At 40.0% G+C, this 27,874-nt stretch overlaps 1 protein-coding gene across 2 annotated transcripts in view; it reads right to left on the reverse strand.

Moving 5' to 3' along the window:
* The window catches only part of si:ch211-272n13.3 (ankyrin repeat domain-containing protein 26), a 128,271-nt gene extending 100,447 nt beyond the window's left edge, over positions 1–27,824 (reverse strand). The window contains exons 1-7 of one of the 2 annotated variants that reach the window (XM_059978311.1): positions 27,159–27,824; positions 20,744–20,858; positions 18,224–18,397; positions 16,229–16,335; positions 12,121–12,258; positions 3,122–3,270; positions 85–189 (exon numbers count right to left, since the gene is read on the reverse strand). In XM_059978311.1, coding sequence (XP_059834294.1) covers positions 85–189; positions 3,122–3,270; positions 12,121–12,258; positions 16,229–16,335; positions 18,224–18,397; positions 20,744–20,858; positions 27,159–27,361 — 991 coding nt within the window. In that variant the 5' untranslated portion in view covers positions 27,362–27,824. The remainder of the gene's footprint in view (positions 1–84; positions 190–3,121; positions 3,271–12,120; positions 12,259–16,228; positions 16,336–18,223; positions 18,398–20,743; positions 20,859–27,158) is intronic. The other variant, XM_059978312.1, reaches the window with a different exon arrangement.
* Between the last annotated feature and the right edge of the window lie 50 nt (positions 27,825–27,874).

The raw sequence follows: 27,874 nt of genomic DNA on the forward strand, positions 1-27,874 counted from the left end.
TCTCTGCTAGGGCACTTGCATTTCTGCAATTGCCTCTCACAGGAACTGAGGAAATACCATGACAGGCCCAGGGAATTTACCTACCCTGATTTGTCTCAAGACAGCTAACACCTCCTCCTCTGTAATCTGCATAGGGTCCATGAAGTTGATGCTGCTTTGCCTCTCTTCTAAAGACTTTGTATCCACCTCCTGAGTAAATATAGATGCAGAACAATCATTTAAGATCTCCCCCATCTATTTTAGCTCTATGCATGGATTACCATTCTGATCTTCCAGAAGAATTTTGTCCATTGCAATCCTTTTGCTCTTAAGGTATCTGTAGAAGCTTTTAGAATTCTCCTTCACCTTGTCTGCTAGGGTAACCACCTGTCCTATTTTAGCCCTCCTGATTTCTTTTTTTAAGTGCTCTATTGCATTTCTTATTCTCCATAAGTACCTCATTTGTTCCTACCCAACTATACCCGCTATGCAATTTTTTTTTTAAGCAAGGCCTCTATTAAAAACAAAGGTTCCTCAAACCTATTATGTTTACCTTTTATTTTGACAGGCACATGCAAACTTTGTACTCTCAAAATTTCACTTTTGAAGGCTCCTCAATTGTCAAGTACACCTTTACCAGAAAACAACCTGTCCCAATCAACATTTGCCAGATCCAATTTAATACCATCAAAATTGGCATTTTTCCAATTCAGAATCACAACTCATAGACCAGACTTATCTTTTTTCTATATTTACTTTGAAACTAATGCCATTATGATCACTAGATCATACACAAACTTCTGTCACTGCCCTGTCTCATTCTCTAATAGCAGATTAAGTATCGCATATTCTCTTGGGACTTCTACGTAGTGATGAAAGAAATTTCCCTGAACACATTTGACAAACTCTACCCCATCTAGTCCTTTTATAGTATGGGAGCCCCTGTCCATATGTAGGAAGTTAAAATCATCTACTATAACAACCTCATATTTCTTGCAACAGCCTGTGATCTGCCTACACACTTGCTCCTCTAAATCCCTCAGATCGTTGGGTGGTCTGTAATATAGCCCCATTAATGTGGTCATACCTTTCTTACTCTCATTTCCACTCAAAACACCTCACTGGAGAAACTCTCCAGTCTGTCCTGACTGAGCACTGCCATGACGTTTTCCTTAACTAGTAACACAACTTCTCCTCCTTGAATTCCACACCCCCAACCCTGTCAAATCTACAACAGAACTCCGGAATACTGAGCAGCCAGCCCTGCCCCTCCTGCAATCAAGCCTCACTACTGGCAACAATATCATAATTCCATGTCCTAAACTCATCTGCCTTTTCTACTTCCACGTGTTGATCCATGCACTGCCTTTCCTACAAATGAAATATACACAGCTCAGGACATTAGTTGCACCATGCTCAACTTTTCATTCCTGACCTTGTCTGAGGTCTGAATAACATCTGTTTTCACAACCTCCCTCTCTGTCCTGGCACTCTGGAACCATCGTCCTGTAACTCTAGTTTAGTACTCCTCCACCCCCCTCATGCAGCACCAGCAAACTTTCCCACAAGGTATCAATCCCCCTCCAGTTTAGGTACAAGCCTTTCCTTATGTACAGGTCCCATATTCCCTAGAAGAGAGCCCAATGATTCAAAAATCTGATGCCCACTCTCCTGCACCAACTCATTACCCATGTATTAAAACTGTATAATTTTCTTATTTCTGACCTCACTGGCATGGGTAGCAATCCTGGAGGTTCTTCCCTTTAACTTAGCACCTAATTCCCTGAACTCGCTTTGTAGAATTTTATTACATGTCCTGCCTGTATCATTGGTACCTTTGTAGGCATGACATCTGGCTGTTCACTCTCTTCCTTAAGAATGCTGAGGACTTGATCTGAGATGTCCTGGACTCTGGCACCTAGAAGGCAACATACCATTTGGGAATCTCGTTCTCATCCACAGAGCTTCCTTTCTGTTGTCCTAACTAATGAATCCCCTATCACCACAGCTCGCCTTTACATTCCCTTCCTACCTAAGTCACAAAGAGTCAGACTCAGCGCTAGAGACCTGACCACTGTACCTTTCTTTTGATAGGTAATCCACCCCATCAGTATCCAAAATGGTATATCTGTTGTTGAGGGAAATGACCACAGGGGTACTCTGCACTGGCTGCTTAACCCCTTTCTCTTTCCTGACTGTCACACAGTTTCCGGCATCCTGCACCATGGGTGTAACTACTTCTCTATTTGTCCTATCTGTCACCCCCGCAGTTCATTCAGTTCCAGTTACAATTGATTGTTAGAAGCTGCAGCAGGGTGCACTTCTCACAATTGTAGTTGTCAAGGACACTGGAGGTCTCTCTGCCTTCCCACATCCTGCAAGAGCAATCAAATATCCTGTCTTCTAGCATTAAATCATTCAAATTAACATCAGCCACTACTTTTACACCATTTGATTTATATCTTTTTTCACAAAACAGTTCTTAAAAATAAATTTAAAACCACAGTGCCTATTTTCTTAGTACTTTACAAGACCAGAGGTATCCTCTTACACAACATTGAAATATTCTGGTCACTGAATTATAGGAAAGATGTCAACAAAATAGAAAGTACAGAGAAGATTTACTACGATGTTACCTGGGCTTCAGCACCTAAGTTACAGGGAAAGAGTGAACAAGTTAGGTCTTTATTCTTTGGAGCATAGAAGGTTGAGGGGGGACTTGATAGAGGTATTTAAAATTATGAGGGGGATAGATAGAGTTGACGTGGATAGGCTTTTTCTATTGAGAGTAGGGGAGATTCAAACAAGAGGACATGAGTTGAGACTTAGGGGGCAAAAGTTTAAGGGTAACACAAGGGGGAATTTATTTACTCAGAGTGTGGTAGCTGTGTGGAATGAGCTTCCAGTAGAACCTGCTAGAGGCAGGTTCAGTATTGTTATTTAAAGTAAAATTGGATAGTTATATGGACAGGAAAGGAATGGAGGGTTTTGGGCTGAGTGCGGGTCAGTGGGACCAGGTGAGAGTAAGCGTTCGGCACGGACTAGAGGGGCCGAGATGGCCTGTTTCCGTGCTGTAATTGTTATATGGTTATATGTTCAAAACAATATAACCTACATATTGAACATTTTCCTTCAGACTTACTCTCTTTATTCATGGCTGGTCCTCCAAATCCAAAGTTTACTTCAGCAGAATGGTCTGATCTACTGGGCATTTCTTTCATCGCTCCTGATTCGAAGTGTGATGATTGATGTCTCTTTTTTGTATGATGTTCAGTGATTAGATGAGAACAACTGGAGAAAACAGAAGAAAAAACATTATACATTTTGAGTTCTGCCTAAATGAGAATACTTTTCAATAATTTTTTAGTTTATCCAACATAAAAATATTGTTTTATAATAAATCTAAGGTATAGAGAAACTATTGCAAATATTCAAGTTTCATTCGTAGCTTAATAAACAGCACAGTGGATAAGTTATTCAACCAGTGATATATAACTAGCTTTTATTCAAAAACATTACCGTCCATCAATATACTGATCCATCTCACTTTTAAAATTAATTATTGAATCTGCTTCAATTATCCTTCTAGGTGGTGCATTCAGATCACAAAAATTCACTAGTTTAAAAAAAATATTTTGTTCTTTTGCTAAGTGTTTTAAGTCTATGTTTTCTCTCTTTACCAGCCCCTTCTCCTGTTCAGACAGTTTCTTCCTCTATATTTTGTCAGAACCAATCAGAAGTTTGAAAACAAAATCAACAGCAGCAATAGGTATCTTCTCATCACAATAGCTAACCCTAGTATTTCAGTCAAAAGAAGATTAAACATAGCAACCATATCTGGATCAAAGGAAGTTCAAATCTCAGAAAATTCCAGCACTAGACAACAAGCATGCCAATAACAGAAGCACAATGCTACAGAGCTAAGTAGTTCTACAATCAGATGGTCAACAAAGACTTTATGGTCCTGGCACAACCAGGTTGTAAATGAAGAAGGACAATTAAACAAGAGGAAGAGAAATTTATAAGTATGAGAAAGTCTGAAGATGCTGGAAAGCCCTCAAAGCAACACACATGATGGCAGAGGATCTCAGCAGGTCAGGCAGCATCTATGGAAATTAATAAACTGTCAACGTTTCAGGCTGAGGCACTTCCATAGATGCTGCCTAACCTGCTGAGTTCCTCCAGCATTTTGTGTGTGCTACTTTGGAAAATAAAATTCCATGAACATATTAATCTTTAATAAGGTTCGGTCCAGCAAAGAAACTGCAAAGACTACCGTAGATTCCAGACTACAGAGCGCACCTGATTAAAAGCCACACGCTCTAATTTTAGAAAGAAAATCAATTTTGTACTTGTACAGGCCGCACCGGATTTTAAGCTGCAGGTGTCCCACGTTGTAATATGAGATATTTACACAGAAAGATATTATACATGAGGATTTTTTAACTTTTAGTTAAATCCGTATGGTAACATAAACAAATATATATTGCAAATGCTTTTTTTTTTCCGAACAGTGCCTGTAACACAGCTACTTTTAAATATACATACGTATCGGTAACACACAAATTACGTTGCGTATACTTTTTTTACTGAACAGTGCACGAACAACATTCCAATATCTCCTAACGACTGGTAAAAAAATATATATACTGCAGCCTACCAGGAAAAGTTATTGATCGCCTTCTTCATCTTCCTCCTGCGCACTAAAACCATCAAGGTCCTCTTCTTCAGTGTCCGAATTGAATAAAACCTCAGGATCTCGTCACTCACTTTATTCTCTTCGTTGTCACTCTCACTTGAGCGCACGCGGTCCTCTTCATCACGCAGCAGTCCAGCCTTTCGAAACCCGCTGGCGATGGTGGATGTTGTGACAGGGCTCCACGCATTTAGGATCCACTGGCAGACTTGAGTTAAAGATGCTCTTCGCATGCGTCCTGTTTTGGTAAAGGATTTCTTGCTGCTCGTCATCCAAGCCTCCCACTCAACGCGCAGCGCCACTTTAAATGCCCGGTTCACGCTGATGTCCAGTGGCTGCAAATACTTCGTGGTGCCCCCAGGAATCACAGCTGGAATTGAGCTTGTACTCTTGATGGCAGCTTTCACTGAACTTTCATTGTCAGCCGCTTAAAAAATCACCATAGGTGGAAGCTTTAGTCCGGATGCTGTGCAGCTCAGAACACAAGTAAAATGCGTTCTCTCATGGCCACTTATTTTCAGTGTGATGGACGAGTCACCTTTTTTATTAACAGTCCGAGTGAGAGGCAGGTCAAACGTCAAAGGTACTTCATCCATATTTATGATATCATCTGGCCCGATGGAATTCTCCGCTATCTTTGTTTGAGTGAATGTGCGGAAGTTAGCAAGCTTTTCCTCGTGGTCGGGAGGGAGCTGCTGAAACAGAGTCGTGCGTACCCTGACGGACAGGCCTTTTCGTCTCATAAATCTAAAACACCACGATGGCCCACCTCTAAAATCTTCGATTTTCATTTTGGTGGCGATTGCTTTAGCCTTCAGTCTGATCTGCACGGTGGAAACACCGCGGCCGCCTGCTCTCTGTGTGTTAACCCAGTCTTCAAGAAAGTTTTCAAGTTCAGGCCATCTGCTATGATTACCTCTGAAAGCTTTTGTCGTCTTTTTGCATTGACTCAGTTCTTCACGCTGGCGTCTCCACCGTCTCAACATCGATTCATTTATGCCAAGATTATGTGCAGCAGCTTGATTTCCTTCTTCAACCGCCAGATTGATCGCCTTTAACTTAAAAGCTGCATCATATGCTTTTCTTCGAGTGTTTTCCATGTTGATGAGGGTGAGTACAAATGACTGATTTACAATAATTTAATTGTGAAAGTGCACTTGATTTAACGTACAATTTCATTGGACGTCTGTGAACTACTCATTAATTTTATTGGTCTACTGTTATGAGGCAAAATGTTTTTGGCGGCATGAAAAAAAACATTCATTAACCGCACCGTAGTATAGGCCGCAGTGTTCAAAGCGTGGGAAAAAAGTAGCGGCTTATAGTCCGGAATTTACGGTACCTTCAGCCAAATGTAACAAATGATCCTCTTAACTTTCTCTCCTGAGCTCACTAAACCAGATCCAGCCAGTCAACTTAATTCACTTCAAGAAACAGTTAAACAAAATGAATACAAGAAAAATGTATGGACTCCTTCCAACTGTGGAGTAGAAAATGCTTTTTTTTTGTTCATTCATTCTTTCAGCAATACAACATGGAATAGGCCTTTCCGGCCTTTCCAGCAACGCCACCCCAACAACCCCACACCCCGATTAACCTTAACCTAATCATGGGGCAAATACGAATGATCAATTAACCTTTCCAATACAGCTTTAGACTGGGAGGAAACGAGAGCACTGGGAAAAATCCACAGAATTCACCGAGTGTAACAGCGTTGCGCTAACACCTATGCAAAATTTATGCTTCAGAACTAACTGAGGTCTTTGGCTAAATTGGTCCATGATGGTTACAACATTGTCATCTAACAATACAGTAACAAATTACTTGGGGATGTCCTACCACAACAAATCAGTGCACACTCAATCATCAGCAAAATGTTGAATGATGACATTTATAGTGCTATCACCAACTACCAGCCAATAAGCTGCTCCATGACGTCGAGTATGAGCTTCTGCAAGATGTAATATTGATTCAACCACAGGAAAACCTAGCCATCATCAACTGAGAATTTGAATGACCTTGACATCAAAGTGAGTGGGCAGTCTGGTGGATGGAGTATAACAGTAAATGTGAGATCATTCAGTTTGGAAGCAAAAATAGAAGATCAGGCTATTATGTAAATAGTGAAAGACTGCAGCAAGCAATCTTCAGAGTTCTTGTACATAAATCAGAAAATGTTGGTTTGCAGGTGCAACAGGTTATTAAAAAGACAAATGGAATGCTGGCCATTGCTAAAGGGATTGAATTTAAGAACAGGGAGATTATGCTGCAACTGTACAGGGTACTGGTGACACTGCACCTGCTGCACTGCATAATGTTCCAGTCTCCTTACTTGGAAGCGTTGCAGAGAAGGTTCACTAGTAGATTGATTCTAGAGATAAGGGACTGTGTTTGCTGGAATTCACAAGAATGAGAGGGGATCTTACAGAATCATGTAAAATTATGAAAGAGATAAGTATGAGAGAGGCAGAAAAGTTTTCTCCACTGGTGAGACTAGAAATAGGGGTATAGCCTCAAAATTTTTGGGAATAGATTTAGAATGGAGATATGGAGAAATTGCTTTTCCCAGCGATTAATGAATCTGTGGAATTCTCTTCCAGGAGAAGCAATAGACGCTATATTTAAGACCCAGGTATGATTTTTGCATAGCAGGGGAATTAAAGATTATGAGGAAAAGGCCAGATAAACCCTGATTTTATTGAACAGTGCAGCAGTAGCCTTGACTGGTCAAATGGCCAATTCCTGTTCAATGATTGAATCTGATTCGAGGATGTATAAATACTAATGGTGATATCAACGTTACTTCAGTTTTAAATGAAGATCGAATAATTCTGATCAAGCTACTATAACAGATCATAATTCTGAGGAAATATTGCAAGAAATCTGCAAACATTCAAACTTTATCAAGTCAAGTCATTTTTTATTGTCATTTCAACCATAACTGGATAGTTAGCAAATAGAAATAGCACAAATAGCAAATAGCAGATAGAAAGCAAAGGGTAGCAGTGAATGGGTGTTTCTCGGACTAGTGGGGTACCACAGGGCTCTGTATTGGGACCACAGCTCTTTACGATTTATGTCAACGATTTAGATGAGGGCATTGAAAACTATATCAGCAAGTTTGCTTACGGTACTAAACTGGGTGGCAGTGTGACATGCGAAGAGGATGTTAGGAGAATACAGGGAGACTTGGATAGGCTGGGTGAGTGGGCAGATACTTGGCAGATGTCATTCAATGTGAATAAATGTGAAGTTATCCACTTTGGAAGCAGGAACAAGAGGGCAGAGTATTGTCTGAACGGTGTAGAGTTAGGTAAGGGAGAAATGCAAAGAGACCTAGGAGTCCTAGTTCATCAGTCAATGAAGGTGAATGAGCAAGTGCAACAGGCAGTGAAGAGTGCAAATGGAATGTTGGCCTTTATTACAAGGGGAATTGAGTACAAGAGCAAGGATGTCCTTTTGCATTTGTACAGGGCCCTGGTGAGACCACACCGGGAATATTGTGTACAGTTTTGGTCTCCAGGTTTAAGGAAGGACATTCTGGCAATTGAGGAAGTGCAACGTAGATCCACTAGGTTGATTCCTGGGATGGCAGGGCTGTCTTATGCAGAGAGATTGGAGAGATTGGGCTTGTACACACTGGAATTGAGGAGATTGAGAGGGGATCTGATTGAAACGTTTAAGATAATTAAAGGATTTGATAGGATTGAGGCAGGAAATATGTTCCAGATGTTGGGAGAGTCCAGTACCAGAGGGCATGGATTGAGAATAAGAGGTCAGTTATTTAAAACAGAGTTGAGGAAGAACTTCTTCTCCCAGAGAGTTGTGGAGGTGTGGAATGCACTGCCTCGGAAGACGGTGGAGGCCAATTCTCTGGATGTTTTCAGGAAGGAGCTAGATAGATATCTGATGGATAGGGGAATCAAGGGATATGGGGACAAGGCAGGGACTGGTTATTGATAGTGAATGATCAGCCATGATCTCAGAATGGCGGTGCAGACTCGAGGGGCCGAATGGTCTACTTCTGCACCTATTGTCTATTGTCTAACTGCTGGTACAGCACACAGTAAAAATGAATTGAGGAGTCTAATGGCTTGGGGGAAGAAACTGTTACATAGTCTGGTCGTGAGAGCCCGAATGCTTTGGTACCTTTTGCCAGATGGCAGCAGGGAGAAGAGTTTGTATGAGGGATTGCGTGGGGTCCTTCACAATGCTGTTAGCTTTGCAGATGCAGCGTGTCGTGTAAATGTCTGTAATGGCGGGAAGAGAGACCCCGATGATCCCTTCATTTGACCTCACTATCCGCTGCAGGGTCTTACAATCCGAGACGGTGCAATTTCCAAACCAGGCAGTAATGCAGCTGCTCAGGATACTCTCGATACATCCTCTGTAGAATGTGGTGAGGATGGGGGTTGGCAGATGGACTTTTCTTAGCCTTCACAGAAAGTAGAGATGCTTCTGGGCTTCCTTGGCTATGAAGCTGGTGTTGAGAGACCAGGTGAGATTCTCTGCCAGGTGAACACCAAGAAATTTAGTGCTCTTAACTATTTCTCGAGGAGCCGTCGATGTTCAGCAGAGAGTGGTCGCTCTGTGCTCTCCTGAAGTCAACAACCATCTCTTTTGTTTTGTTCACATTCAGGTACAGTTTGTTGGCTCTGCATCAGTCTGTTAGCCGCTGCACCTCTTCTCTGTATGCTGACTTGTCATTCTTGCAGATGAGACCCATCATGGTCATGTCATCAGCAAACTTGATGATGTAATTTGAGCTGTGTGTTGCAGCACAGTCGTGGGTCAGCAGAGTGAACAGCAGTGGACTGAGCACACAGCCCTGGGGGCCCCCGTGCTCAGTGTGGTGGTGTTGGAGATGCTGTTCCCAATCTGGACTGCCTGACGTCTCCCAGTCAGGAAGTCTAGTATCCAGTTGCAGAGGGAGGTGTTCAGGCCCAGCAGGTTCAGCTTTCCAATCAGGGGCTGAGGAATGATTGTGTTGAAAGCTGAACTGAAATCTATGAACAGCATTCGAACATAGGTATCTTATGAGAAGAATTCCAGTTATTTTGGCCATGAACTGATGAAACTGTATGCCATTTATAATTTTCTCAAGAAAAGGCAGCTTAGTTTTAGGCAGTCAGACTTTTGAAAAATGACACAGAATGGTTCTACTGCATGCATAGTACCTTCACCATCAATAACTGCTGTTGAAGATTGCCCTCCTGAGGCATAAAAGTATTACAGCACCATAGAAACATATAATTGCTGCATTACTAAAGAGCAGAGTGTAATTTTAAGTTACTGCATACAATACACTTTATGTATATCATACTATTTCTTGCCCCATTGCTGCATTACAATAAATGGATAACAACTCATTACAGAGCACTGTATTTTCCTTATTCCTTAATCTTCTGTATTATTTCAGATGTTAAGAATTAAATCTTGACAAATGGCATTTTTACGGACACCCGTTCGTCCTCCTCCTCCACTGTATCGACTAGCAGATTTATCACAGTGTTTACCAAAAACAACAAGAATGAACATTTGATTTAGTGATCCAGTTATTTCACTATAAAAGATGATACTTGAATATGGTAATGTTCAAAATATTAGCAATGGCACAAGGAGAATAGTTGTAATATTTCTTGCTATAATGTTCAAATAGATCTCACGATAAAGGAGAGCTCATCTGAAGAAAAATTATTTAACCTTTGCATGTGCTACCTATGCAAAGCCACTCCAACTGGAGTTATTTAACTGCAGGAGATATTGTTTGCACATGCACAAATTCTTAAGCATATAAAACAAAGGGCATCACATATAACTTCTGAAAAATAAAAGTACTGCATAAGCCTGCCCCTGGTGTAACCCCAATGCTATATCACAACAAAAGTTCACAATGAGCTCCTGGAAAATCTGACATACTACATGTATCTTGGAAGCCGTCACTTTTTGAAGGCAGGTACTGATTATGAAATTCACCATGGGCTTAATGAGGCACCAAAGTTTTTAGCTGAAAAGAATGCTGAAAGAATAAGATTACAAACCCAGCAGTGATCTGAGCCTTTCAATTTATGTCTGCAACACAGACTGTCAGCAGACACCTCAAAGTATGTGGAATGGGGTGGAGCTAAAATGGCACTTGACAGCATGCTCATCTGCAGAAACAGCTTAATTCCTACTTTTAATGTCTCTCATTCTCCCTTTCATGGTGGATGGTGTTCTGTTGAAAACCCTGACCTGGAGTCACACGCAAACTTCTGTTTTTGTAGCAAGGGAACCTGCTCCCAGAGCTCACCAAATGGCTATTTTTCAATATCCCAAGGGCACAGCCTAGAAGACAAGCGTGCCTTCGGTGTTCCAAGGCTTTGTGGCCCCGGGGATGAGGCAAATGTAAGCTGGTGCCACCAACTGAAGTGTTGCAGGGGAAAACAGAATGTCGTGAACAGCAGATCAGCTGTTGGGAACCCTGAATGTGGATCTCTCTCCCTCTCATTAGTCAGGGATGAGCTGTTGCCGATTCTTGAGTCAGAGAACTTGGAAAAAAAGCGATGCGACAGAGTATAACACCATAAGTCAGTGAGTTGTTTGTTTCTGTTGGCCTTCCCTCTTGTTGTGAAAGGGTGGCATGTGTGTAAGTGTGTGTGTGTGTGTGTGTGTGTGTGTGTGTGTGTGTGTGTGTGTGTGTGTGTGTGTGTGTGTGTGTGTGTGTGCATGCGCGCGCGCACGAGAGAGAAAGAAAGACAATGAGAGAGACTGCAGTATGTCAAATTATTGGGTTAATGATTAGAGTTTTTGTTGTACTGCTGATCATGGTACTACTTGGAAGCTTTGCTAATGCTTGCTTGGTGGTGTAGGGTGCAGATGCTTTCCCGCTGAAGTAAGTGGGGGAGGGGAGGGTCGATGCTTTGCTGCTACTTGTGCATGGGGGGAGTAGGGGGTTTTGGGGTTCTAACATTTTTACTGTCACTCATTCTTTGGGGCACTATTCAGTTTTTGTGGATGTCTGCAAAGAACAAGAATTTCAGGTTGTATATAGTATACATTCTCTGATATTAAATGGAACTATTGAAGAACTGAAAAGATGCCTCCAAAGCAAAAATACTACAAAAGCTCTTCTAGGCCAAGTCTCAGAATTGAAGCTCTCATTGCACTTGAGTGACATCAAATAGCAGGCCAGATCTGGAAGAAAATATCTGAAACTCTCTCCCTCTCTCCACCCCAGGCTGATAATAAGAATGCTAAATCCATTGATTAGGGCTACACAGAAACCTAGTGTATTCTGCATGAAACACCAGACAGCTCACCCTGTCCCTCCTGCTCAAACTGTGGCAGGATCTGGGAGTACCACATTGGTCCCATGACAAATTACCTCCTCATTCTCAATCCTCAACCCTACTGGCTACTTCTCCAACGTGAAGGCATTAAAACAGAAAGACCAAAATCCTTACGCGTGTTGTCCATTCATAAGTGCATAATCATCAGCTGTCCATCCATTATCATCTTTTAAAGAAGCGTCTGTACCATAATGTAGAAGCAGCTTAATTAAGGTAATTTGTCCACTGCTTGCAGCGATCATTAGGGTAGTTCTAGAGGAAACATAATAAAGATCAAAAATTATTGCCCTATTATAAACTTGGGTTACAAACTATTAAGTAAAATATTCATTTGTTCTGTGGTTACTATATGCAGCTGACTCACCAATTTTGTTCACAGAATCTATAAAAACTTAAATGAATAAAGTCCTTAAAACATAATCCACAATTTAGAAAGATAATTTATTTCATAAGCTTGTGCATTCTAATCCCTTGCCAACCATCACAATGAACTTAAGGTACACTTTGCCTATATATATATATATATAAAAATATACACACACACTCATACTGATCAATAGGCTCCGTCCTCTAACATAAAGGCTGTATTTGACTTGAGTAAGCAAGGAAGAAAACAACTCATCTGTTTGTTGCACTTGATAATAGGGTATGAATTCTAATGGTATGAATGTATGAATGGTATAAATCTAATTGGACAGCAAATAGCACTCACTAAAGGCATTAAATTAGAATTTTGTACAGTGAACTTGAATAAGCAGCCAAACTGCAGAATGCTCAGTATAAATGCATCTACTTTCTTTGGATACCGTATATTCCAGAGTATAAGCCGACCCCCATTTTCAAGGTTAAAAAAGTGACTTTTTCATGTTATCTTTGTATAAGCCGACCCCTTTTGTAGAGGTTTTTGATTTAACCAGAAAAGATCACAAGATCTCACGTGCCGGTACTCAGCTTTGCCGGATCCAGAACCTGGAACTTTTGTGAACCAGTATCTGCTAAGAAAACAGGCCTACACATTGTAGACAGCTATAGGTGAATTCTTAATATATAAATCAGGGAGAGAAATTTTGGATTAGGTTTCCAATGGAAAAGATTCCTCTGAAATGTAACCCCCATGAAACCATTTAGCGCCCATCGTAATCTCGTTAAAACATAACACAAGGTGGTGGGATCAGTACGCGTACTCAGTATTGAGTTTACGACCACCACGTACAAAAGATTAAAACAAATGCGATACGATGCTGGCTTCAAGCTGAAGGTTGTTGATTTTGCGAAAGGAACAAATAATTCTGCAGCTGCTTAGAAGTTTAGTGTAAATGACAGAGTGAGAGAGTGGAGAAAAGCAGAGGACATGCTGAGGGAAATGCCAAAGACAAAATGTGCAAACCCCAGGAAAACATGCCAGTGGCCAGAACTGGAAGAAGAAGTTTTAGAGTGGGTGAATCACCAGCGATCGTCTGGATAAATTGTTACCAGAGAAATGATTCCAGTTCAAGTGTTGAAATGGGACGAAAAACACTGTGAGGTCAGCAAAAATTCCAAAGTTTCACGAAGTTGGTGCACCCGATTTATGAATAGACGTGATCTTGTGTTGAGACAAAAAACAAAGATTGCTCAGGGGTGTTGTTTACGTTTAAGAACAGCTGGATGGGCAAAGCGGGTTGCTTTAACTGGGTTAAAGAGGTGCGGCGTCGACCTCCTGAAGGTGTGAGGAAGGAAAAGTCGCTACTTGTCTGGGACATGTTCAAAGTGCACTTGTCAGGTGAGACAAAAGCAGCATTGAAAGCTGAAAATACAGACATTGCAATCATCCCCGGTGGTTTGATGCTCCAGACACTAGATGTGAGTTTAAACCAAACCAAAGAATTCACGCGTCGACAGTGGAGCCAACTTAACTCAAAAACAGCCAATGAATATGACCTGTCTTCCATGTATTCGTTTTTCTAAAGTTGGCACCCTCTGTGTAAGCCAACCCCCTAATTTTAGGACCAAAATTTAGGGCCAAATTCTCAGCTTATACACTGGAATTTATGGTACATCGTTTGTATTCTAGTATCATATTGAGACATTCCAGGCAAGGTGACCCAAAGAGCAAACATAACAATGTTCTGATAGGCCTCAATAAGCCCCAACTTTAAAAAAAAGTGCAATTTATTGATATCCTCCTTTAGTAAGCAATTGAAGGCATAAATGTATGAAGTTCAAGGCTTTTAGCTAAGTGAAATTTAGCTAGTTATTGTAGAAGTAGCTGATGAAGCTGGAATCTCCATAATCTCCATCAATGCAGATGCACACACCACAGGACTGTGAGCTTAGCCCCCTGCTCTACTTGTTTTACACCTGTGACTGTGTGGGCTAAGCACAGCTCCAATAACATATTCAAGTCTGCTGATGATTCCACAAAGGTGGCGATGAATCAGTATACATTAAAGAGATTGAAAATTTGGTTGAGTGGTGACATAACAACAACCTTTCACTTAATGTCAACAAGTCCAAGGAACTGATTGTATACGTCAGGAGAAGTAAAACAGTGGTCCACGAGCCAGTATGCACTGGGAGGGGGGAGGGGAGGGAGAGAGAGACACATGAGAGGTGGAGAAGGTCAGCAACTTTAAATTCCTTAGTGTTACCTTTTCAGAGGAGCTCCCCTGGGTTCAGCACGTAAGTGCAATTATGAAGAAGGCACGGCAGTTCCTCTACTCCCTTAGGACACTGGGAAGATTGGCACGACATCTACAACTCTGACTAATTTCTATAACTGTGTAGTGGAGAGTATATTGTTTGGCTGCATCACAGCCTGGTATGGAAACACCAATGCCATTGAAAAGAAAATCCTACAAAAAGGTAGTGAATTTGGCCTAGTACATCATGGGTAAAACCCTCCCTACCAGTGAGCACATCTACATGAAATGCTGTCGTAGGAAAGCAGCATCCATCATCAGAGGTCCTCACCACCCAGGCCATGCTCTTTTCTCGCTGCTGCCATCCATCAGTTAGAAGGTACGAGAGCCCCAGGATTTGTACCAACAGGTTCAAGAACAATTACTGCTACTCAACCATCAGGCTCTTAAGCAAAGGGAATATTATATTCACTAGCCCAACCATTGACATGTTCCCATAACCAATGAACTCACTTTAAGGACTCTTTATCCCATTATTTCATGTTCTCATTATTTATTGCTATTTATTTATATTTGCATTTGCACATTTTTTTTTCTTCTGCACTCTGGTTGATCTTTCACTGATCCTGTTATAGTTACTATTCTATAGATTTGCTGAGTATGCTCACAGGAAAAGGAATCTTACGGTTGTGTATGGTGACATATAGCTACCTTGACAATAAAACTTACTTTGAATTTTGAATATCTACAACTTGTGATTGTACTTCCAATATTAAAGACTGCATTTTCAGAAAAATTAACCACTCTTTGGTATTGGTATTAAAATGCACATCTTGAAATTAAACAGCAAGGATAACTTGGCTGAACAAACCAGATTCAACTTGATCAATGGGTGATTTCTAGTTATTCTCAATGAATAGTATTACACACCTTAAAATCAAGACCAATACAGTAGAGCAATTAGATTGAATTTAAGTGCATGCCAGTGATTTCAATCAACCTTTTCTGTATGCAGATTTCTGTTCTTGATAACCAGAAAGGATAGCATTACAACAGCTACGTCACCTTATATTCTGTCTGGGTACTCTCCAAGCTGATGGTGTGAATATCAATTTCTCCTTCTGGTGAACAAAATTTCCCCACTCTGACCATTTCCTTCTTCTGTTCTGCCTGTAACTTCTTCCTGAGTCCTTTCCCCTCTCTTATTGTCCACTCTCTTTTCCTATCAAATTCTTTTTTCTTCAGCCCTTGACCTTTCCCACACTTGGCTTCACATATCACCTTCCAGCTAGCCTCTTTCCCCTCCCCCCAGCTTACCATTCTGACATCTTCCCCCTTCCCTCTCAGTACTGAAGAAAGGCCTCAACCTGAAATGTCAACTGCTTACTCTTTTCCATAGTTGCTGCCTAATTTGTTGAGTTCCTCCAGCATTTTGTGTGTGTTGCTTTGGATCTCCAGCATCTGCAGATTTTCTCCTGTTAGCAATAACCAGAGCTCATTTGGTACTATTTCAAGAATGCAATAATAAACAAAAAAAAAAAAAATCACACACCCTAAATTTCTTAATCTGATAATACAAGATTTGAAGTGTGTAAACGTACCTCCCAGTTTTGTCCTTTGCATTCACATCAGCACCCTTTTTAAGAAGACATTTTGCCATTTTTTGGTGGCTCCTAGTAGCTGCTAACAGCAAAGGAGTATATCCACTCTTTTGGAAACAAACAATCCATTAGTCACCTAATTATCACAAAATAAGTTGCAATTGTACAGTATACAAATATGTAACATCATTTTCATGTTACTGGAATCAATTGATAATCCCACAAAGTTCAATGTTCTTTAAAGTGGAGCTACAGAGAAGTTTGGGGATCATCAAATTGCATCCTTGAAATTTAACAGCCCTTCAAAATTTTAACCGATCATGTCTAATGATCTCATATGGGTCAATGTGATCACTATTCATAGTTGTGTATATCAGAAAGGAAAAAAAGATAAACTTTTGAACACTCCAAGTAGAAGAATAAATCAAAAACATTAATATTTTGCTGGCTCCAAAACAGTCAAATGTGTCTTATCAAAACATGTGAGAAATTTTGTGCTTCAGCTTCTTCACTTTTCATTCCGAATACCCATCCTGCCAGGATATCACCTCTCTTCCTAAATGCTTGTTGTATCACTTAAGTCATTTGACTTGCAGGCCACTGTTCTGGGCAAATGACCAGAGACAGGAGTTCAAATCACAACATGGTAACAGTTAAATTTAATATCAATTAATTGAATTTAAAGTTATGCGATTAAAGCTACTCTCTGTGACTCAACTATGAAATTATGAGATAGTTATAAAAGAGAAACAAGTTCAATCTGGCCTACGTGTGACTTCAAACACAGTAATGTGATTGATTTGAACTCTCATCTCATTTTAGGGACAATTAAAGACAACAAATGCCAGCTTTGGCAGCAATGTTATTTGAATAAATAAATAACTTGCAGACTTTTTGCTGCATTTTCTAAACCACCACAGAAGATCCTACTATATATAAAGTTGTTTATCTCCATTATAAATAAAGATTCTGTTCTTCTGGTTCAAACGTATAACCTCACACTCTGAACCATTTGCATAATCCCTCTTTTTCCCTTTAATGAATATTTGTATCTTCTTCCAAGTTGGCTTTCTCATTGAGTTTTACATTTTCAGATAAGTTGGATTCATTATTATCTGAATGTCCACCATTTCAATGTATCGTGTTCACATACTGGTACACAATGGGCGAATTAACTTGGATAGTGGCTTAACAGCATCTAATGACGGTGTTAAAGTAAGAAAGAAGTAGGTTAATCCTGGAATTACTGCTTTAGCAGAATGAAATCATAATCAAGGAACAGAATCTAAAATCCAGATCTTTAGTTTGCAGAAGGTGCAAGAGGAAAGCTCCAGTTGCTGTAATATTATTAAAGCTGTTACAAAATAAAAGGAAGCTATGAGGTTTCTGAATTTGAATAGAGAGGATAAAAGAATTGAAACTGAGCATGCAACTGTCTAAAAGTAATTTAGAAAGATAAATTATTGCTTAGTGAAACTTCCCTAATTTGCCATTTATCATTTAAAGCAGGATTGGTATTAAAAAGTTTATTCACTAAATTATTGTAGCTACTTATCCAAAATAAACTGGGACTTAAGGCACAACAAATGTTAACTGCAAAATTAATATTAATGGAAATCAATTATGGTTATTCTTTTTTGAAAGTTTATCATCCATTTCAAATGTGACTTTCATTTAGTGAAGTGATAATTGATAATCAATATAATACATCATGATCAAAAACATTCTAGGTAAAATCTAATCTCCTGTAATAACAGCCCATTTAGCCTGTTCCTAAATGTTACAAGATATATATCACCACTCTGAACTTACTTTGATTTGAATCTCAATACCATAAGTGGTTGGGTTCTTTTGGGACAAAGTACATGCACATTTACATTGGTAAACATTCTAATCTGCTATAAAACATGCTCTGCAAATATGACTCAGAAAAGAGTGTTAATTACACAATTTTCAGACTGTGAAAACTTAACTACGAAGAATTAATGCAAGTACCTTATCTTGAGCATCTATGTGTGCCCCATACTCCAGCAAATGCATCGCCAAAGAGATGTTGGGGATCAGGACAGCAAGATGCAGAGCAGTATATCCATTAATGTCCACCAGATTAGGATCAGCATCGTGGCTTAGTAAGATAACTACACAACGCTCCTGTTCACACTGCACTGCCTGTGGACAAGGTAAGTTTATAAATACATCTTCCACAGACAGCTATGTTTGAAGTGTAAAGTTTGTTGTTGTTAACTGCTAGCAAATCTGGATTACAGATACATTTGCTTTGCTAACATTCTACTACCTGATAGATACACAGAATGCCACCAGGAATCCATATTTGACTCAGATACTGGAAGCTCCACAACACTATTGTTGCAGCTTATTGGGGTAGTATCTTCAGCCCAACCACCCTCACTTGCTTCTTTTTTCTAAATTGCTTTAAACAGCTATAATCAATAGATTTTAAATAACCAAGTACTGTATGATAATAACATAAAACTTTGAAATGAAAAATACATCAGAAAAAGCAAGAAATATTCAAATCTCAAAATAGACAACCCCTAGACAGTGTGAAACACTGTTAGTATTTCATGTCATAATAACAGAAGCTGTGGGAAATACGCAGTAGATTAGGCAGGATCTGTAGAATGGAAAACAGAATTGATGAAGTGGGCTGAAAGTCTTTCATCCAAACTTTGAAACAAAAAAAAAACAAGTTAGCTTTACATTGCCAAGACAGTGAAGGAGAGAACAGCCAGTGCTACAATGGAGAAAAGTAGGCATGAGGATTGAAACCCAGTAATTTCTAAGGTAGGGACATGTTTGGCGCAACTTTGTGGGCTGAAGGGCCTGTATTGTGCTGTAGGTTTTCTATGTTTCTATCCAGCTGATTAATAAGGGCTATTACAAACAAAACAAAAGGCACAGGAGTACTTCAAAAGTAAAAATACAAAGAAGCATGAAAAGGTGTAAAATGTGGGGCTGTAGGTCATGTCAAGCAAATGAGGCTGCACTGATGGACAGAGAAAAGGTAAATTGATATCAGAGTTGAATAATTTATAGTAGAAATTCAGACAATGAAAGTGAGTTACCTGAAATGGCTGAATTCAGTATCAAGCCCAAAGGCTACATCATGCTCATAAGATGAGGAGCTGTCCCTCAAGAGTTAGAGTAGGAGTGGGACAGAGAATTAAGTAGTCCCAGTCATTTCTTGGACTTTGGCCCAAGTGCTCTGCAAAGTGCTCACCCATCAGTGCCTGGCTTTTCCAATAAAGAGGAAACCACAATGTGAACAAAAGAATGCAGTATGCCAAACCAAAAGTGCAAGGCAACAGCTGCCTCACTTCAAAGGTCTGCTTGTGTTTCAGGACAGCAGAAAGGAATAGGAAAAAGTGCAGTAGAAATACAAGGGACTATAGAAACTGGAACAGGGAGCAACAAACAATCTGCTGGGAGAACTCGGCAGGTCAAACAACATAGAATATGTAGGAGGAAAGGAATTATTGACATTATCAGAAAGAAAACCCTGTATCAAAATTGAGCACAGGCATAGCATTTCATGCAGTTACATTGGAAAATGCTGCACAAAAGGGGAACAGTTGCTGGGGACATAAGTGTGGGCCAGGAAGCCACGATGGGAATAGTCTTTTCAAAATGCTAAAAGAGAGGTGAAAACATCTTTTGAGGTAGGATCACAATTAAGCTAGTAGAAATTACTAAGAATGATTTGTTGAATGTGGAGGCTATTGCAGTGGAAGGCAAAAAAACAGTGAAACTCTTCATCTGAGTCCTGATGAAGGGTCTCGGCCCAAAACATCAACTGTTTACTCTTTTCCACAGAAGCTGCCTGGGCTGCTGCAATCCTCCAGCATTTTGTATGTGTTGCATCTGCAGATTTTCTTGCGTTAGTGAAAATCTTTGTTCTATGTAGGAGTGGTGATAAAAACAGATGTATGGGAAATAGATGAGATGGAGTCAAGCAACCCCTTAGCTATGTTGAGAATGTTTTAAGTAGGAAGACATCTCAGGGACATTTCTGTGGAAACTACTACCATTGGAGTAAATAGGACAGAGACACAGGAACTGAGACAATGGTACAGAGGCTGTGGGTAGAAGTACATCCAGGCTTGTAGTGAATACTTGTCACTAATCTTTCCTTTGAGATGAAGAAATTTTTATATCAAACTGGATATAGGAACTAAATTAAATATGTACATTTTGGTCCAACTGTCATGACCATAATCAATTATGATTAATATTAAATTAAAAACAGGCGAAGAATTAGGAAAGACCTCATGAAGTGTAGATATGAGGAAAAAGTGAGTAAGCACTGGAATATGAAATGATTCATGTGGGACAGAACTAACAAAAGGGACAAGAAAACTGAAGGATGTTTGAAAAAGTAGAGGAAATGGATTATTGGCTGTAAATCAAGTCACTACACTCTAGGAAGGATGAAGGTTTCAGCAAAGGTGCAAAAACAAGTTGAACAAATAAACTCGCCCTATCAAAATCTCTTACCTTCATCAAAGGAGAGCGGTTTTCATTGTCACAAATGTTAAGTTTTGAATTATTTTCAACAAGCAAAGTAACTGCATCAGTGTGTCCATTTGCACATGCAAGGTGCAATGGTGCTCTGGGAAGAAAATTAATATATAAATGTGCTAGTTATCATGTAAAAACTCACACTGCTATAGCCGATAAAGGCAAAGTAACATTTACAATACAAAATCTAACAAGAAAGAATCCAAATAACTGTCCTGGATGTCAATAGATTATTAGAGACCTCCATCATCAATACATAAATACCACCATGCATTTACAATGTAAATGGCATTATAAAAAGTGGTTTCAAGAGTTTACAGTGAAGTGCAGTGACTGAGGTAATAATAGATAGAGGGAAATTGCAGGACACATTGAATTGTTGATCATATCAACTGACTGGGGAAAGAAACTTTAAAGACAACATTAAGTTTTTATTTCAATAGTCCTATAGTGCTTTCCAGAAAGGAGAGTTTGTAAAAGACAGTTTGCTGGGTAGGTAGTGACTGCAATGATTTTTCCTGCTTTCTTCTTTGTTCTGGACACAGGTCCTGCGGTGCTAGCAAACTGCAACCAATGACCTTTTTCTGCTGTCTTGACAGATTGTTGTCAGTTATGGCACCAAAACAAGACAACATTGGCTGATGTGAGCATGCTCTTTATGAAGGCGGTGAAGAATTGCACCAGTATGTTCTGAGAAAGATGGAATTTTTCTGTATATCCTCTGTACAGAACTGTACACCCTCTGCTGAACCTTTTTGTTAATGAATGAGATAAGATTCTCCCACATGCAATCCTGTGAAATAATGAAGTCCAGGAACCTGAATGTTGAAAGGATGCTCACTGTAGAGCTATTGATGATGAGTAGTGGAGAGGAGGCATTTCTCCTCAGTTTGTAAGCACCTCCAATGCTTTAAATGCATTCAGCTCCAAGTTCAGGTCACTAGTTTGTTTACTTTCTGGTGGTATTTGATTTGTCACTAAGTCTAGATAAAATCTAATCATTTAAAAGAAAAGAGGACCAGAAGGTGTTATCAACAGAGAGACTAGGTCAAATCAACTACAGGTCCGTTAGCCTGATAGCAGATAGGACAAGTAAGTGGGAAAAGTTCAAATGACTGTATGAATCAGTATTTAGTAACTTACAGATTAATAAAAGACAATCATCATAGAGTTGGTTCCTTAAAGTTGTTATAACTTGGGGGGGGGGGTGAAAATGGAAATGGGTTAAGCTCCCACTACCTGTGCCTCAAATAGCCTCTAACAACCAATTCCAGCTCTTGGTCTTCATGTGTGGCTTAGCTACTATGCTAGGTGAAACAGTTTCTACTAAGAGGGGGAAAGGTGGATTACTGGTGCCTTAACACCAGTCGCTTTGGGCAGATGAGACTCGGGAACTGTCCTTGGCAGCTCTTCCAGAAGAAAAACTATACCTAGTTAAGAAAACAAAGGAGGTGCATAGCAGGCATACACAGATAGAAACAAATGAGGTGTTGACTGAGTATAAGAAATGCAAGAGAACTATTATATAAGAGTTAGGAGGCCTAAAATATGGCATAAGGTTGTCCTAACAGACAAGGTGAAGGGGAATCCCAAGGGAATTTACAGATATGTTAAGAGGCAAAAGCATTACAAAGGACAAAACTGGTCCACTTAAAGATCAGAATGGTAATCCAAGAGATGTGGGAGATTCTGAATGAATTTTTTGCATTTGTATTTACTCAGGCATAAAATCTCCAGAAGTGAGGCAAAGTAGCATGAACTTCATGGATCTATACAGATTACAGAGGATTTATTTGCAGTATTGAGGCAGATTAGGGTGGAGAAATCCCAAGGGCCTGAGTGACAGGTGAGGTACTGGAGGATAGCTAAAGATGTCCCACTGTTTAAGAAAGGCTCTAAAAATAAGCCAGGAAATTTTAAGCCAGTGAGCCTGACATCAGTAGTGGGAAAGTTATTGGAAGGTATTCTAAAGACAGGATATATACAGTAAGTATTGGATAGGCATGGTCTGATTAGGATAGTCAATATAGCTTCATGTGTGGTAGGTCACGTCTAATAAATCTTATAGAGTTTTTCGAGGAAGTTAGCAAGAAAGTTGATGAAGGCAAGGCAGTGGATGTTACAAGGCTTTTGACAAGGTCCCACACGGAAGATTGCTTTAAGAGTTGCTTGGCACTCAAGATGAGGTTGTAAATTGTATTAGACATTGGCTTTGTGGGAGACTGGAAGCCTGTGACTACTAGAGTACCACAGGGATCAGTGCTGGGTGAATTATTGTTTGTCATCTCCACCAATGATAAGGATGATAATGTGGTTAGCTGGAAAGCAACTTTGCAGATGCTACTAAGATTGAGGGTGTACTGCACAGTGAGTAAGGCTATCAGAGCTTGCAGCAGGACCTGCATCAGCTTGAAAAATGGACTGAAAAATGGCAGATGGAATTTTTGCAGCCAAGTTCAAGGTGTTGCATTTCGGTAGGACCAACCAGGGTAGATCATACACAGTGAACTGTAGGGCACTGACGAGTGTTTTAGAACAAAGTGATCTGGGAATTCCGGTCCACAATTCATTGAAAGTGGGGTCAAAGGTAGATAGGATCATATATAAAAAATGCTTTTGGCATATTGGCCTCCTTTACTCAAAGTATTGAGTATAGGATATAGAATGTTATGTAAAAGTTGTACAGTATGTTGGTGAGGCCTAATTTGGAGTATTGTGTGCAGTTCTGGTTACCTACAGGAAAATGCAAATAAATGCAGGCTTTATCCACTGAGGTTGTGCGGGACTACAAGTAGAAGTCGTGGGTTAACGGTGAAATAGAAAAGTTTAAGGGGAGCAGAAGGCTAAACATTTTCACTCAGAGGGTCACAAGAGAGGCCAGTGCAAATGGTGGATACAAACTTGATTTCAATGTTTAAGAGAAGTTTGGATAGGCATATGGATGGTAGGGACACAGAAGGATATAGTCCTGGTTCAGGTTGATGGGAATACGCAGTTCAAATGGTTTGGCACAGACTTGATGGTCGAGGGGGTTTGTTTTTGTGCTGTACTTGTCTGTGGCTCTTATGACTCTTAATTGCAATAATAGATCAGGAATCCACACTTGGGCTGAGAGAATGCACAACAAAGCAGTAGACAAAATTTAACAGACAAGAATGAAATTACATTTTTGCAAAAATAATAAAAAGAAAATAGACTATATGGCAAGATCTGCTCAAAGGATAGTTAAAAAAACATATGTAATTAAGGATTCATAAATAGTGGCACTGAATATTAGAGCAGATAAGCTAAGCTTAATCTACGGTGTCTTGAAAAATTATTCAGCCCCACAACTATTTTCACATTTAACTGTCTCATTCTCTAAATTTAAAATATATTGAACTAGGATTTAAGCTAATCTACATTGTCCATGTCAAATTGAAAGGAAAAAACCCAACACCTGTCAACAATTTACTAAAAATTAAAATCCAAAATCACAAGGCTGAAAAAGTATTCATTTCCTTTTAATTATTATGCTAACTTTTATCAGCTGCAATATCGTACACTATCTTACCAACTCCCCTAATTTGCTAATCAAGAAAATTGGAGGATCACTTATTTTCAATGAATTTATTAAAATAAATGCCCCTCTTTCTGTAAGGTCCAAACGGGTTTGTTAGTTTTCAACAGACCAAACCAACATGAAGATAAAAGAGCATTCAAGTCAGGGAGATGATAAGAGAAGCACAAATCTGGGATAATCTGAAAGTCATGCCTCAGAGCTCAATGCAGTCCATTGTGGAAATGTGGGAAAAATACAAAATCACAGCCACACTGCCTAGATTAAGCTGCACCTCTAAATTTAGTAGCTGGAGAAGAACTTGTAAGATAGGGTATTGTGACGCAAACTGTCACTCTAAGTAGCAGAAGTCAGTGGCTGCAAATGGAGATGAAATTCATGGTTTTACAATCTCTAACAAAAAGGATATTAACGGAAAAGTGGCAAGGAAGAAGCCCTGGCTAACAAAAAGACATATCTTGCCGGTAAAGACTGTGTAAGGCATCACTGAGAAGATGCTATAAAAATGTGGGAGACGATCATGAGGTAGAATGTGGAACTTCTTGGTTTCAATACTAAATGGTATGTGTGATGTAAATCTAATACTGCACATCAGCAAGGTAACACCTCACTTCTGTAAAGTATGGTGGTAGTAGCATCATGCTGTGGGAATGCATTTCAGCAGCAGACACTGGAAGTCTGTTCAAGATTGATGGGAGGATGAATACTGTTAATTATTAGCCCTCAATATTTGAAGGCGGAGTTCAGGATGATGATGCCTAACAGTGACTCATTTGTTTGCATCTTCGGAAACAGCTCTATTTCTATCTTTAATATCTCTTTTCCTTTTCAGGGCTTTTTTGAAGACCCTGACCTGGAGTTACACACTGACTTTGGTTCTTTGCAGGAATGGGACCCACTCTCAGGGCCTCATGACCAGCCAATTTTTCAATATGCCAAGGACGCAGCCTAAAAGACTAGCGCGCCTTCAGGGTGCCGGATTTTCATGGCTCTGGAGACAAGCAGGTTTGATGTCAGTGAATGAGTAGTCTTTGCCGTACTGCAAGTCTGTGTCTTTATTGAAGCTTTCTGCACACTTGAGTACTTGGTGGAGGGTGCAGATGGGGGAGGAGGGCCGTCGCTTTTCTGCTGCTTCTGCGTGGGAAGGGGGGAGCTGGGGGGGTGGTCTTCGTGGTTCTAACATTTAACTGTCATTCATTCTTCAGGGCACTCCTCGGTTTTCATGAATGTTTGCGAAGAAAAAGAATTTCAGGATGTATATTGTATACATTTCTCTGACATTAAATTCAACCTATCGAATAAAACCCTGCTAGCCTCTGCCAAAACGGTCAAACTGAGGAGGAAGTGCATTTTTCAGCAGGACAATGACCCGAACATACTGCCAGAACAACCATTGGTTTCAAATGAAGAAAACTGATGTGCTTTGAGTGGCCCAGTCAGAGTGCTTACCTCAACCCAATCAATCATCTCTGCCCAGCCCCACACCCCTTCCAAACTGGCACAGCTTGTGCAATTTAGCAATGAGGAATGAGCAAACCTTCTCCATCACATTGTGCAAAGCTAATAGAGACTTATCCAAAAATACTACTGGCTGAAATAGCTGTGAGAGGTGGTTCGACTAAGTACTGAGCAAAGTGGAATGAGTAATTTTCAATTGGTGGCATTCCAGTTTTTATATTTTTACTTTTTCATGCTTTACAATATTTCCTTTATCGTGGCTCTATTGTGAAAAAAAAGCATGTGATTCACAAATAAAAATTCTCAGTTAAATTGATCAAAGTTGTAATACTCATTTATGTGAAGATAGGATTGGGGGTTGAATATGTTTTCAAGGCATGGTATGTAAGGCAGGAGCTAGGCTGCTACTGAAGTCATTCATCCAGTTTTGACTGGTAATCTAGCAATGGTCTGAAAGAATGTGGAGGTGATACCAGGGGGATTTTTTAGCCATACAGGTAAACTGAAAGAGCAAGAGTTGACAAATTTTGATGGAAATGTATGAGATTGTGGCTGGTTTAGATAAAGAGTGGGAAGCTGCTCCCTAGCAGATGTTTCAGAATCAAATGGTGCAGATTTAAAATTGTGGGCAGTGGATATAAGGAGATAAACATAGACATAACATATAAACATAGACATAACCTGGAGATCACTGTCAGGACACAGAATCAAGCAGGAATTTCAAAAACAGATAATGATATGCACCTGAGAGAAAATATTTTTAAAGATGTTTTAAAAACATGGAAATGGGACGGATGGGTTATTCATCAAAGTCTCGAAGGGATAAACTGCTGCATTTCGTGCTCAAAATTCTCTGAATATAGGGCTTCAAATCAACATCTCATTCAGAAAACAAAACTGGTAATGCTTGAGATTTTTCATAAAAGTATTTAACGTGGGGATTTCAAGAGGCAAGAATATACCAACAAAACTACAGTGCACATTGCAAGTTTACCGAATTATAACTTCCCGAATTAAAGGTAATATATTCTATCCCTTGTTCCCACAGCCATCCAAAGAAAACCTTAAAAAAAATCAAGTTCACAATATTCAAAAATGTCAAACCAACGATAAAGCAGAACTCAGAGCAATTCACCCACAAAGTGCTGGTGGAACTCAGCAGATCAGGTCACATCAGGACACAGCATTTTTTGCGTGTTCTAGATTTCCAGCATCTGCGGAATCTCGTGTTTATACTCTGAGCAATCTGCGGGCCGTTAGCTACAAGCTCCGGCTTGGGGACACTGTAATAGATCTGATGTTGAAATCGAACAAAAGAAACAGTAAACTAAACAATTAACATCACAATTGTAGATTAAAGCCGCGCTCCTTTACCTATTTTGTTTATCCAGTTGATTAACGTTCTTTTTCTTAATGAGCTGCCGAAGTTTGGTCAAATCCCCAGTTGATGCAGCTTTGTGTAGCTTTCCCAAATCTTTCTCTTTCAGTTCATAACCTGCACGTATTTCACTTGAAGTGTCACTAGCTCTGAAAGACAGTTTTTCCTTTCTTCTTGTAATTTTTAGTATTTTCTTCATTTTGCACGACTGAAGCGAGACCAGCCCTCGCCAAAGGCGGGTGCAAAATTCAGCGGCGTTTTCCGGCTCGATTGAGCAAAACGTTATTTCTTACTTCGAAAATCTAAGGTGAGCTAAAGTCCAAGATAGTAAATATCCAGGAATAGCAAAAATCCAAAATGAGCAAGACGTCCAAAATTAACAAAAAAATGCACAGGATGATGTTAATAATTCAATCACGGGGGATCAGACTGGACGATTTATCCCCTTGTTTCTACAGGTGCAATCACCGATGTTCCGCGATATTTATCGCCGTGGCAGGTTCCTTCACTACCTCTCAGCACTTTAATCTCCACGGTACACAGCGGTGATAACGGACGGTTTTCTCGGCTCCGATCGATTGGGGTTGCGGCCTAAAAGAGTGACAAGCAATCGTCAGTGAGTGTAAAAGAGGCTCTCCAGCACAGAAAGGCCACCCGCAGACGGTGAGGATAATCCCCCTCCCTCTCCCGTCCCACAGCAGACCGCCACTCG

Source organism: Hypanus sabinus, chromosome 8 (genome assembly GCF_030144855.1).
Source record: "Hypanus sabinus isolate sHypSab1 chromosome 8, sHypSab1.hap1, whole genome shotgun sequence".
Classification (NCBI taxonomy): Eukaryota; Metazoa; Chordata; class Chondrichthyes; order Myliobatiformes; family Dasyatidae; genus Hypanus; species Hypanus sabinus.